Source organism: Micropterus dolomieu, linkage group LG03, assembly GCF_021292245.1.
Source record: "Micropterus dolomieu isolate WLL.071019.BEF.003 ecotype Adirondacks linkage group LG03, ASM2129224v1, whole genome shotgun sequence".
Taxonomy (NCBI): Eukaryota; Metazoa; Chordata; class Actinopteri; order Centrarchiformes; family Centrarchidae; genus Micropterus; species Micropterus dolomieu.
Window position 1 is genome coordinate 11,124,016 of NC_060152.1, and position 12,797 is coordinate 11,136,812.

General features: G+C 36.9%; 3 protein-coding genes across 13 annotated transcripts in view; 2 read left to right on the forward strand and 1 right to left on the reverse strand.

Moving 5' to 3' along the window:
• Nucleotides 1-11,629, reverse strand: part of LOC123967960 (cytochrome P450 4B1) — a 13,093-nt gene extending 1,464 nt beyond the window's left edge. Inside the window, exons 1-13 of one of the 9 annotated variants that reach the window (XM_046044378.1) lie at nt 11,577-11,622; nt 10,753-10,852; nt 9,228-9,284; nt 4,935-5,079; nt 4,754-4,798; nt 3,821-3,948; nt 3,491-3,615; nt 3,217-3,371; nt 2,937-3,043; nt 1,779-1,969; nt 1,526-1,659; nt 989-1,053; nt 595-677 (exon numbers count right to left, since the gene is read on the reverse strand). In XM_046044378.1, the coding sequence (XP_045900334.1) occupies nt 595-677; nt 989-1,053; nt 1,526-1,659; nt 1,779-1,969; nt 2,937-3,043; nt 3,217-3,371; nt 3,491-3,615; nt 3,821-3,948; nt 4,754-4,798; nt 4,935-5,079; nt 9,228-9,263 (1,214 nt within the window). In that variant the 5' untranslated portion in view covers nt 9,264-9,284; nt 10,753-10,852; nt 11,577-11,622. Of the gene's footprint in view, nt 1-594; nt 678-988; nt 1,054-1,525; nt 1,660-1,778; nt 1,970-2,936; nt 3,044-3,216; nt 3,372-3,490; nt 3,616-3,820; nt 3,949-4,691; nt 4,799-4,934; nt 5,080-6,111; nt 6,329-9,227; nt 9,285-10,717; nt 10,853-11,093; nt 11,507-11,576 lie in introns of those variants that run through there. The other 8 variants (XM_046044374.1, XM_046044376.1, XM_046044379.1 and 5 more) reach the window with 8 other exon arrangements.
• On the forward strand, nt 7,359-9,298 carry LOC123967965. Its single transcript, XM_046044387.1, has 6 exons — nt 7,359-7,452; nt 7,585-7,911; nt 8,021-8,305; nt 8,393-8,813; nt 9,078-9,124; nt 9,233-9,298. The coding sequence occupies exons 1-4, from the start codon at nt 7,389-7,391 to the stop codon at nt 8,656-8,658; spliced, it is 942 nt and encodes a 313-aa protein (XP_045900343.1). The 5' UTR covers nt 7,359-7,388; the 3' UTR covers nt 8,659-8,813; nt 9,078-9,124; nt 9,233-9,298.
• Nucleotides 10,370-12,797, forward strand: part of med18 (mediator of RNA polymerase II transcription, subunit 18 homolog (yeast)) — a 4,349-nt gene continuing 1,921 nt past the window's right edge. Inside the window, exons 1-2 of one of the 3 annotated variants that reach the window (XM_046044396.1) lie at nt 10,370-10,406; nt 11,352-11,454. In XM_046044396.1, the coding sequence (XP_045900352.1) occupies nt 11,382-11,454 (73 nt within the window). In that variant the 5' untranslated portion in view covers nt 10,370-10,406; nt 11,352-11,381. Of the gene's footprint in view, nt 10,407-10,737; nt 11,221-11,351; nt 11,455-12,797 lie in introns of those variants that run through there. The other 2 variants (XM_046044395.1, XM_046044394.1) reach the window with 2 other exon arrangements.

A 12,797-nucleotide genomic window follows, 5' to 3' on the forward strand; every position in this document is an offset into this window, starting at 1 on the left:
GGTGTCTTTTATACAGGTAACGAGGTGAGGCAGGTGTATTTGATGTAGATAATTGGTTGGGATTGGGGCTGTGTCTTAAAGAAAAGACTAACTGGCTTGTAGGAGCCAGAATACTTGCTGTTTGGTAGGGGGTCATATACTTGTTTTTCCTCATCAGATGGTTATCAATTTTTATAAATTCATATGATGTGATTTTCTGGAATTTTCTTTGGGATTCTGTCTTTCACTGTTAAAATGTACATATGATTAAAATTATAGATCGTTGCATTCTTTGTAAGTGGGCAAACCTGCAAAATCAGCAAGGGGTCAAATACTTTTTTCCCCCACTGTATATACACACATATACACACACACACACACACACACACACACACACACACACACACTCTACTCTATACTTCTTAGAGGACTACAAGTATTTTCATTTGGGTTTGTGCACTGTTTTAAGTTGGCGTGTTTACTCGAAGACCTAATGAACCCATTTTATTGTGTTGGTGAAAAGGGGGCTAGTCCTAGGTTAAACATTTACACACTAATAACCTCCCTTCCTAGTTCAATGTGACTTAAGTCACACAGTAGCAAGTATGGACAAACCTTGGCCCAGCAGAGAAGGGAACAAATGCATGAGGTGATCTGCTGGAAGCATTCTCTGGATGGAAACGCAGAGGATCAAAGACCTATGTTGACAAAAGATGAAAAAAAGGTCAATGTGGCAATCACACGTTTTTTTCATCTGTCCATGGAGAACTGAATGAGTTTATGCTCATTAACACCACTTTGAGCTGGACAGCTAACCAACTAGGGCACACTTGATTTTACATTAATTATGCACCAAAATTAACAATATGTCAATTCTTTTATTTTACACATTTTATGTAAAAGCAGAGTGCTGGCCATGCAAGGCAAAGAGAGATCACACTTGTGCACAGGTAAGCTTTCACATCATAAAGATCAGAAAGCTCTTAATGAAATTATCTTACTGACTTACATCAGGGTTTTCCCAGACAGCTGCATTCCTGTGAAGCCCATACACACTTGTTCCAATCTGACAACCTACAAATCAGGAAAAAAGTTTTATATAAGGATTGTGCAGGGACTGGACACATACAAACACACTGAACTTTAAAGAGTCATTGATTATTGACAGATGTTTGCTTATAAACCTGCATTTGTTTATGAAATTCTGTAGAAGAAATCTGGAATATTTCCACTTCATAGAATGGTGCTGACATGAAACTATATGAAGTCTTGGATATGGATATTTCACTCAGTGTAAATATAACTTTATATTTAGCTTACATTTATTTTAAACTAGCCGATACAGAAAAGAAAAAAAGGGGGAAATGTGGATTAAAGGGTAAATGTGTTTTGTTTAACAAAAAGGCCATAGATCAATTATTGAAAACCATTTGAGACAAAGCCGGTATGAGTTAATCATGAGATTCACCAGTTAGTAAAAGTTATTTTGCATGCACAGCGTGCCGTCTTAATCTACATAAACTTTTCATAAACATTAATAACTAACCTCCGGGTAAAGTCCTTCCATCAAAAAAGGTCATGGGTTTGGTGATTTTTCTGGACACTCCTGGTACCGGAGGGTAAAGACGGAGGGATTCTTTTATGCACATTGTTGTGTATGGAATTTTACTCAGATCCTCCCTTACAAGACAGACATGCTGAGTTAGTTGTCAATATTGGAAACAAAAAGTTTGCCTAAATCATCTGTTGTTTCACTTATTTGCACTGCATATGGCAATGTTTTCAACACATAAACCTACCACTCCATGGCGTCCTTGCCATCCAGAACTTGAATGATCTCATCCCTGCAAATCTTCTGGTGCTCTGGGTGGCAGGCCAGACAGTACAGGAGGAAAGAGAGACCACTGGCTGTGGTGTCATGGCCCTCAAACATGAAGGTGTCCACTTCTGCTCGTATATCTTCATCTGAGAGACCCTGCTGCTTCTCATCCTGAAGGTGAGATAAAAGACAAAAAAAAATAAATAAATAAACAAGTAATAAATATACTTGTTTAAAGTGTCACTACTACTACTATGAATAGTCACTGTCTATTTATAAAGCACTTTGAGCACAAGTACTGTGTGTAACATTTAAACTATTATGAAAGAACATAAACTATACAATAAAGTTAATGGCTGTCAGGTTAATACTGAGTATTGGAGGTCAAGGAGCACATGCCAGCCTGGTCCAGTGGTCCACGTTTTGTCATGCTCCCCTTAATTTTTATCAATCATTAACAATGCAGCTGAAAGAAACAAGACTCAGGTTAGCAAAATAGGCTTGCTAGTGTTGGAGCACTTTTGTTTGTCACCACATGAATCATATTGTGCAACTTTAGGTCTGCTCAACATCCACGACCTCCTTGAAGTGGCTCTATGCCCCCTAGTTTGAGAACCACTGGTCTACTCCAAACTCTTAATGAAAGTAAGATGTTTAAAGTTGGTCCTGATATTTTGAATTTGTTTAATTAACATTTGTTAAAGCTGCCTTATCTTTTGGTCTGCTAAGTAAATATTAACATGGCTATGTTGGTCAGCAAGAAAGTTGCATGGGCAGTTCAGAGCAAGCAGAAGCTTTAGGAATTTGAGTGGTTGTCTTCAGGCCCCTGCTGAAGAGTGCCGCATAAACCTAAAAGAGAGGACTGTTGCCTTTGTTAGTAGCCATTGATATGCTGAACATGAGAGCTTATCCTCAATAAGAACAGCCTTCTGTTTCCTTTTGCACTGGGATTTTGCCACTTGCATTTGATCTCAGGACATGACATAATGTTTGTTTTTTTACTGTTTATCTGACAGTTGGTGTACAAGTACAGGATGCTCACTTAAATGTTTGTGGTTTGTTGTCATTATATTGAGTGAAAGTGAGAATCTTTAATTTTCTGGTCTCAGTAGATGGGAGCACACATAACATAACATACTCTTGCAAACAGAAGGATGTCCAGAAAATCCAAGTTTCTCTTGGCCTGTATGCGATCCAGCTCTTTCTCTTCCTTTAGAGCTTCTTTCCTCTTTCTTATGACTTTATCTTCAACAGACAAGATAAGACAGCAACGTATTTATAAGTGTAACATATCAACCATAAATACCAAAAGCTCAGTGTATGGGTGCCCTGTATTGCAAATGAATCAAATCCAGTATGATTGATATTTGGCAATTGTTCCAGATTGTTATTTATCTAATTGTGTGTTCTGATCTTACCTGTATGACTGTGAGCCACCCTGAGTGCTTTTCTGTATCTGAATCCATGGGGGCTGAAGTAGAATATTAGGTCGTTGTGGTATGGAAATATCCTGAACCGCAGGTTGATTAGATCACTGAGCTCATACACTGCTTTGATGTATGCATTTTTCCCACTAAAATAAGAACATACAGTAGGAAAACATTAAAATCCATATTAAAAGCTGAAGCAGAAAACAACTGAGAACGCAGAACTGAAACTGTGACTGGCGAGAAAAGGTTTGTACGGACTCGCCTCTCAGTCTGACAGTTGCTGTTGTGGCTAAAAGCACACTTCAAGATGCTGTCGAGTGTCATGAGGCTTACATGTTCAAACAATTCAAAGGACTCATTGTTGTCTGCATAAACTTCCCATTTGTCCTGGCAAAAGTGAGAGAACAGATGTAAGATCAGATAGGACAAAAACTCAAACACTCATTCAACTCATCTCAACTGACTTTGACACAAAATGTGTCATCTAGACAGCATAAGTCTTTATTTTTTGAACATTACTTTTTTTTTTTTTTACCATTATAGTCTTTATTTACTTACTATGAATTATGATTCACATACATAATTTACATACCAACATAGTTTTAGCTGAATCTGACATCAGCTTAACGTATGGTTTCAAAACATCATAATGGAAACCTGGAGTCAGTAACCTTCTGTGCCGAAACCACTTCTGACCTTTTGACACTAATAAGCCTTCTCCTGAAGACAGAAACAGACAGTATGACTGAATAAACAAACGCACACAACACTGCACTGCAGTCATTACATGCATTAAAAATCAGAATCAAAGAGGAGAACACAATAAAGCCCAAAGGCTTATTTATTTCATTTGTGGTCTGCTAGTGTAAAACACTTAACACACCACAAGATAAAGTAAAACAACAAGACAGCAAGCGAAGACAACACAATCAACATATAAATACCAGGCTGCGGGCCTCGCTATGTCAACATGCTCTTGTTTTCTTGGTCATAAATAACTTCTTTAAGGCCACTTTAAATGTGCTCTGTGAAATACTCAATTTCAGATTTGTGGGCAGATTATTCCACTGTAGTGCTGCACTGTAGATAAATGTGTTTTTGCCTATTTGTCTATTGAATCAAAAAGGTATGAAGTCTGTCAAGCTACCTCTTCTAAATTAGCTATGACTGTCTCTTACTAGTGAGAAATAATTAATTAAGTACTTCGGTAGCATCTTTTTAACAAAACAGCATCTTAACATAAATTGTTCTTTTTTTCCCCACTGTCAACCAGTTAAACTTTTTAAAATATGCAGGATCAAGATGTGTGATGAACTTTTAATATAACCCTCAATTTATTTCAAACGGTTGTAGTTTGTTTTTGAGGTGTTGTTGTTAGTGTGTGAAGAATTGGGCTGTCTAGAGAGGTAGTATTCTCCACCACTGTTTTATATTTAGTTGATGTACAAACATAACAGAATCACCTTCATATAAAAAAGATTGCATGAGGCGGCTGCTTTCAAGTCAGGAGAAAGCAAAGTCTTACCAATCCAAGACTCAATAAACCTATATGCGAAATCATCTTTTGGCTCTGTTAGGAAACAAACAAATAAAAATGTTGTTACACTGACCTTTGGTTAGTCAATGGCCATGTGTAAAACACAAAATTGACTACAGTGTTATAATGGTGTGTAATTTCAAAAGACCTTTAAGAAAAACACACATACCTGTTGATGCCAGAATGGTTTTCACATAATCTGGATGATGAACGTTAAGGAAGCAAACAAAGGGACCAAACCACAATGGGAAAGCATAAGGGTACTGCTTTCCCCATTTCACCACCTTGTCCAGGTCTTCCCCATCTTGTTTAAACTGAAAGAAAAATTAAAACATAGGAAACTTGACCAATCAATCTCCTTCATATATGAATTAATCACTGGGGAGTACAGTGTGTTTGCCTGAACTGTGAGGTTTACCAACTAAGTGTCTCTATTGAGCAATAATAAAATAAGTATTTAGATCACTTACTTAAGTAAAAGTAGCAAAATCATAACGTAAAAGTACTCAATTAAAATTCAAAGTGTTGTATTCAAAATGTTTACTTGAATTATAGTTCACAAATATTAAGTAGGCCTATCAAAAGTGAAAATATTCATTATGCAAACCTTGTCTAATGTACAAAGGAGGACAAAGCAGACTTTTTACAATCTGGCAACCCAAAAGTTATTCCTGTTGTGGCCTATGAAAGTTATAAAGCTTTGATAAATGATTGAATGAATACTAAATATTATTACAACTTGTAAACCCTTGATAAAGTGGCCCGATAACTTATTAGAAAGTGGTATACAGCATTCAAACGTTGATGCTGTCAAGGTGAAGGTAATTTAAACTATTGTCTTCATTGCATGTTTTACACGTACAGTAAACGTGTCCGATTTAATGCAGATGCAAAATGCTAATACTGTGTAAAATAATTATTAAGTAACTATAGCATACATATGACATATGAACATAGTGGAGTAAATGTGGTCTATCTTCCGACAGAACAGCACGGTTGGATTTCAGCGTTATGTAGCCTAACCCCCCCCCCCCACACACACACACACACACACACAGAGCCCCTCTCCACTGCGTTGTTGATCCTCACGCTGTTTAAAGTTAATAATGTTGGATTAATTTTTTTTTTGGCAATTTTGGGGTGTAATGTATAGTTTAATAATTGCATGATGTCTCCTAGGTCAATGTGTAATCGTGTTAAATAATGAATAAATAATTTAAATAATTTAAATAATTAAATAATCGTCATTATGATTTTTGCCAACCTAGCAGCCCTAATGCTAGTAGCCTAATGTCGTACACAAAGTTGCAGTTGCTGCTACATTAACGTTACTGTGCTCGAATTACCTCTAAAACATGTCCAAACAGCCAGTGTCCCGGCGGTCCTGGAAAAATTTCAAAATTTCGAAACGCATCCCTTCTTTTAGCGAGCAAAATGTTTAATTTATAGACGACTGCAACAAGGCAAAGTAGAGCAAACAAGTGATGCATGTGAAGCCATTCCAGCTGAACATTCACGAAAGCTTCAGTTAATTCCATCCCGATGATGCCCGTGCTGAACGCAACAAATGCTGGCCTATTTGCTCGATGAGAAACAGTGAGGGGCAGAGCAAACTCTTCAGTAGGTGGCTATGACGTAATAAGCGGAGGCGGGCGGCGAATCTGCCCGGGTCTGTTCATCAAATGATGACTTCGCGTGCTGACGGAAATGCCAGATTTTTTTGTCAAGGCAAGAAGAAATTGTAGAGAAGTCTTTTGATGACCGAGTTGCCAAGATGTGAAATTTAGAGTATGAAATTCCAGTAAACAACAGATTATAAGGAAGAAGAAGAAGAAGAAGAAATTGATTTACCTATTTAAAATAAATCAGAAAGAAACATACAGTCATAAAATCACTATGTCTGTAATATTTTTATATACTCACATCACGCTTATATTGTTTATGTTGACTATCTCCAAACCATCAAAACTTTATAGGGCTCATGAATGAACAAAGCAACAATATTAAATTTGTTAAATCCCAGGCATAAGTGAGCTTGTTGTGGTTATGTGACTCACATCTGATTCATATTGTTCATGTCTTGTACATTTTTCCTCTGTTAACCTAAATAATATTTGAACTTTGAGAGTAGGCTACTCAAATAAACCTTTACGGTAATAAGACTGCAAGAAATTTCAGCAAAATCTAAGCTTGGCAGATGAGTAAATTGTATTGTAACAACATTAAGTTTTTGATTTACTCAAATAGTTTACTTAAAATCGTTTAGATATATAAACAGCACAACTTAGAATGCATATACAGCAATGAGTAAAAATAGTTTGACACCTTTCTATATAAGAAATTACAATTGTTTCTTATGCACATACCGTTTCTCACACCTATGCAAAAGTGGAATAAATGTCACACATTCAGAAAAATAGCGTGGGCAATTTCCTCTGTATTGGCTGTTGGACCACTTCCGGTGTGTCAATGTGAACTTAGCTGTTTCTCTCTGTCTAAAACCCTGATGAGTCTTTGATCTGTGTTTTGATGAGCAGTAACATTGTAATCACTGAGGGGATGTTCTATCTATCAATCTATCTATAGTTTTTTTTTTACAGAGACGTGATTTTCCTCAAAGACGATGCAAAACGGCTTTATTCTTCTTCTGATTATTTGGAACTCTTCCACTTTTGCGTCAGGAAACGGTGAGTAATTGACTAAATAATTGATATTAAACTGTTATTTAAATTACAATTTTGGGAAGTTACTGTTGTCTGGCAATACATTATTCATATTTTACAGTACTGGTGTATAACAGAAAACTTATATTTCGGCAGACGCAAATCACCTTCAGTTCCCGCTGGGATGTCAAGCTGTGATACCTTGTCAACATTCCAAAAGTGACTCAGACTCCTTCCAATGGTTTTACAAGAAAGATGAACATAGTCGCAAAGTCCAGTTATTTTTTCAAGATAAGACAGGAGTAGAGCGCCATCAGAAGTTCTCTCGTTCCAGAATGAGGGTTCTGCGCAATCGTTCCTTGGTCATTGATCCTTTAACAGAGGATGATCAAGGCCTTTACTGGTGTGAAAATTGTTTTCAAGACAAGACAATTGTCAAAAATTGTCAGAGTAAACAGCCAACAGTCTTCAGTGTGAAGAAAGGTCAGATCTATTTGCATTGTCTCTTAAAACTAAATATAGAGTAAATATAAGTACCCAGCTGCTTTGAGTATCCAGTTCTCTATTCAAACAAACATTTTTTTTCTTCCAGAAATTCTGAAAGAAACTTATAAGACATGTTACGTTACTGCAGGCAGCAGTTTTACTCATGCCTGTCCGGGTGAACCGACTAACTTAAAATGGACTTTTGAAGCAAGTCACATGGCCGCACTCAACAACTCTGTACAAGGACCAGAATTATACATAGTGACTTCCAACAAGTCTATATACATTGTCAATGTTAAAAGAGCAAATGCTGGGAAATATACCTGCTGGACAAGTGGATGTGATGGACACAGACAGAAGCTACTTATTATCAACTTGTGTGTGATTATTGGTGAGAAAATTAAACTAAAATTATACATCCAATGTCATATGTTAAAATTCAAAGGTATAACTGAAAATCTTTTTTGCTGCATTACAGTACATAACAGTGAGGATTCATCTGTTTCTTGTGCCGTGATATGTGACCTGGAATTCAGTAACATCGCAGCAAACAGCACATCAAATGTGGAAACAGGCACGATGACTAAATCAGTGTTTGTAGATCCATATGGGTCTTTAAATTGCAGTGCAAAGCAGATGTTTGAAGGATACAGTACAGTACAGTACAGCACTCACGGACCATCAAATGCTTTAAACAAAACAACAGGTGGGTGTTTTGCCGTATCTCTGGAGTACATGTCCTAAATTAAAGGAATAACAACCCTTATGTTTTGTTTTTACAGGTATAACTACAAAGCCTCAATATCTGATTCCAGTTATTTATGGAACCCCAACAGCCCTTACATGTCTTATTTTAATGGCACTTTTAATTTGCCAACTCAGACCAAGAATGCGGGCAGGTAGGATACGCATCTTTTTGTCTTATTTAACTTCCTGTTTATTGCTTGTTTAGTGGTTTGCTACCTTGAAACACAAGTATGATGAAGTTGAAAGAAAATGTGAAAGATGAATGTCTGGGTTGTATCCACAGGTTGAATGCACTTTTATTTTCGCTAAAACATCAGCGAAATAAATGTAATGTAAAAGGAGTGGATGTTTGAGTTTGGGCTGGGCAAGTTAATGTGGCCCACCTCATTTTGTTTCTGTTTCTTCTATCTCCAAAGCATTTCCTGTTCATCTTTGTTGCTGCGGCTTGAATGGCAGTGCTGTGGTAAGTGTTTTTGTGAAGATGCCATTAACTAATACTATATACCATACAACAATGAACTGCCCTGTGTGTTTCTGTTTAGGTAATGAAATGTCTTAATTCTTACTGTAGGTGGAAGAGGAGGCTTCAGTGGTTTATTCATCAGTTGTCATCAGGAGACCTGCTGCAACAACAAAGAGTCATATTACTCACAATGATTGTGTGTATAGTGAAATAAAAGTATAAAGAAAAGGTCCCAAAGATTTGTTTTTGATTAAGATGTTCAATGATAGTGTCATATGATTAAGTATTAGGGTAGTTATTTCATGCTAAACATGTAGAACTTAACAGATAACTAAATGTAGCCTATATTAGAATAGGGTAACACACACACATATATATATATATATATATATATATATATATATATAAAATATATAGCCTAAGGCAATAGCCCGGTATACAGATATTTATATATGACAATTGTGTTTCATTAGAAAATGTGTATTTGATCTCACCCACTTGGTTCTGAAGGGATATTTTAAAGCATTTTTCCTAACTAAGTGAAGTGACCTAAGCAACAGTCACAATAAGTGACTGATTGAATTTTCTATTAAAAAAAAGTACTTTATTAGTTACTTTGCTTTATTTTTTACCCTTCCAAACAACATCATATCTGGAAATCATACTTGCTCCAACATGACTGACAATTCAAGTGTTTCAAGTCAAAATATTAGTCCAGATGATTTTGGGTTTGATACTAATGATTGACAACTATGTTTTATATAAAACTTATATTACATTTACATTTACTCATTTGGCAGACGCTTTTATCCAAAGTGACTTACATTTGAGGAACAACATACAAACATCAACAGAGCATCAAATACAGCACAAGATCTACAACTGGAAAAAAGATTGTCGTGACTTGCCTATAAGGATTTTGTTTACAACCCACCCCTGTCAGTCATTGGTTAGGTAGATGTATTAGCATAGTGGTTTGAAATTAGCAGTGGAAATCTTTTTAAGCATGTTGCCCAAGAAACTACAATTTGATCTAATATAATATTTCTCATCAGAAATATTATATATTTTCAACAAAATTTACTGCCTTCTTTAAAAAAAATTTTAATAAAAAAAATCTCTATGTACTCCGAATGTGCCTGTTTCCAGCCTTGACAACCACCATGTGGGCTCGGGGAGGAAGCAGGTAAATAATGAAATCACATGACTTCATCTCTAATTCGCGGGAACTGGTGGTGTTACAACTGTTCATTCCCAGTCTCCCCTACTTGTGCTTGTAATGGTAGGCTACTAAAAGTATTTTTTACAGCAGTAACTTATAATGTTACTTATAATCGGAATAGATCTTCTACTATTACTTACATATTAATGCGTCATTAATAATAATCCAATGATATGCCTGTACACTGAATGAGACCCTCATGCATAATTGTGCATAATGATTTTATTGAGAGTTAATTTTTAAAAACTTCAGTACATTTAATAGTACATTTAGCTACTACTACTAAGTTTATTGGGGAAAATCTGTATGCAGGAATTTTACTTTGTATTGCGTATTTTAAGCTAGTATTACCAAAACATCTCTGGTATTACCATAGGGTATTCCCAGAGAAGGACTTTGGTCTTACTCATAGGTATTGCTTCACATCTTGCATCACTGGAGTAAATTACTCCAGTAGGTGGTTGTAATGCGCCTCACAGTTGGATATCAACTGCTGCGAAGAAGTCCTAGAGGAAGAACAAAGAAGGACGCTTTTCATCCACTGTAATTATTAACCGAACAGTTTGACCTTGTTTGCTTATTATTTTTGTAGTCCCATTTAAGCAATTTAACGTTGAAACGCTTAGCACAGTAACACGGCTTACGTTGTGGCTAACTGATGATATCTAACTTAGCTAACGTTAGCTAGCTAGCATTAGCTGGGTAGCTACAAGCGGTGTGTCTATTGAACAAACCGGTGAGGCCTACCTGATCCTCGGTCTTTACTGTGGAGGCTTTACCGAAGACGAACAAACCAACATTTACCCGGTTTTCTTTACCAAGTGAACAGCATTTTTTCGGGCTTTCTCAGGAAGAAACGAAGTTACTGCTTCGAGTGAGTTTTTAACACTAACGTTAGCTGTTAATCACACTAATTACCTTAGCTCGCTATATGTTAGCTTAAACCGATGGCCATAACATTAACTTCACGTGTTGACAACTTTGTTATGTGTTTTCCTTCTTCAGACTCAAAAACATCTTAGTGCCTGAGAAAAAATGGAAGCACCTCCTGTTACAGTGATGCCTGTCACCGGGGGCACAATCAATATGATGGAATACCTGCTGCAAGGTAAGTTTGAAACATCCACAGCTGAGGATAGGAAATGAAACCTCTCACTAGACTAATATTACTACTACAACTAACTAAGTGTTGTACGAGCCATGAAGGACTGATTGATAGAAAGAAAATACCCGATGAGTGGCAAGGTCCATGGTCCTGTTGGTGTGAGAGACCCGGGTTCAATGTGTGACCCATCCACCAATGTGTCCCTGAGCAAGACACTTAACCCCTAGTTGCTCCAGAGGCTTGCAACCTCTGACATGTATAGCAATTGTAAGTGGATAAAAGCGTCAGCTAAATGAATAAATGTAATGTAATAATTTAAGATTCCAACAACTGCCTATGTTTGAAAGTGCTGTAACGGTAAAGAGAGATAATTGAAAATTTCTTATTTTTAAGATAACAACCGTCTGTATCCCCTTAATGCATAGAAGAGGAGAATCTCGAAATATGGTTTTCCTACGAGTGTTACCACTGAGAAGGGGTATGTGGTACATATAAGGGATGACAAATTAAAGAAACAAACAATACAGCAATTGCTTTAATGAGGTGTTGGTACACAACCAGTTGTATGCTATTGGCATACATTTTCTGGAACTCTAGAGGTGGGATGAAAACCATTCTTCCTAAACATATCTCCTCATTAGGGCCCGAGCACGACGTGCGTGGTCCCTATTGAATTTGTAAAGAATATATATATTTTTTTTCTTCTGCAAAGTAAGCTCCATTTTGGGGGCCTAAACATACTTGAAAACTCACCAAACTTTGCACACATGTCAGAACTGGTGAAAAATTCGTATTTTATGGGTTTCGCGCATGGGCGTGGCAAAATGACTCGCTAGCGCCACCTAGAAAATTGGAAAAAATTAGCCCCTTGTTCACGTTCAACCTACATGCACGAAATCTTCTGGGGACATGTATCATATCAAGACGCACAAAAAAGCCTCAAGAACCCATAGCCTAAACTCAACAGGAAGTCGGCCATTTTGAATTTTACGGCAAATTTTGGATGATTTACACACTCCGTACTTTGACGAACTCCTCCTAGGGATTTTGTCCGACCGACTTCAAATTTGTGCTGTGCCTTCAAAAGGCATTGAAGATGAAAAGTTGTGCTATCTGTGAGTTTTCGTCAATGGGCATGTCCGTGGCGTGGCGTCAAAGATCAACTCTTCGCCATGACACAGGAAGTTGTTGTAACTTCAGTGTACATGCTCACATCTGAACAAAACTTTACGTGCTTGATAACTCTCCCACCCCGCAGACATCTACACACCAATACCGATTTATATTCATAGCGGCAAGTGCTATGTAGCTTCACATAGGTGACACAGGAAGTGACATATAACACC

Bases quoted from the DNA above. Each gene is read 5' to 3' on its own strand.
- LOC123967965 (XM_046044387.1), top strand. From the start codon at position 7,389: ATGCAAAACGGCTTTATTCTTCTTCTGATTATTTGGAACTCTTCCACT. The intron at 7,453-7,584 runs GTGAGTAATTGA...ATATTTCGGCAG, and splicing joins CACTTTTGCGTCAGGAAACG to ACGCAAATCACCTTCAGTTC. The intron at 8,306-8,392 runs GTGAGAAAATTA...GCTGCATTACAG, and splicing joins CAACTTGTGTGTGATTATTG to TACATAACAGTGAGGATTCA.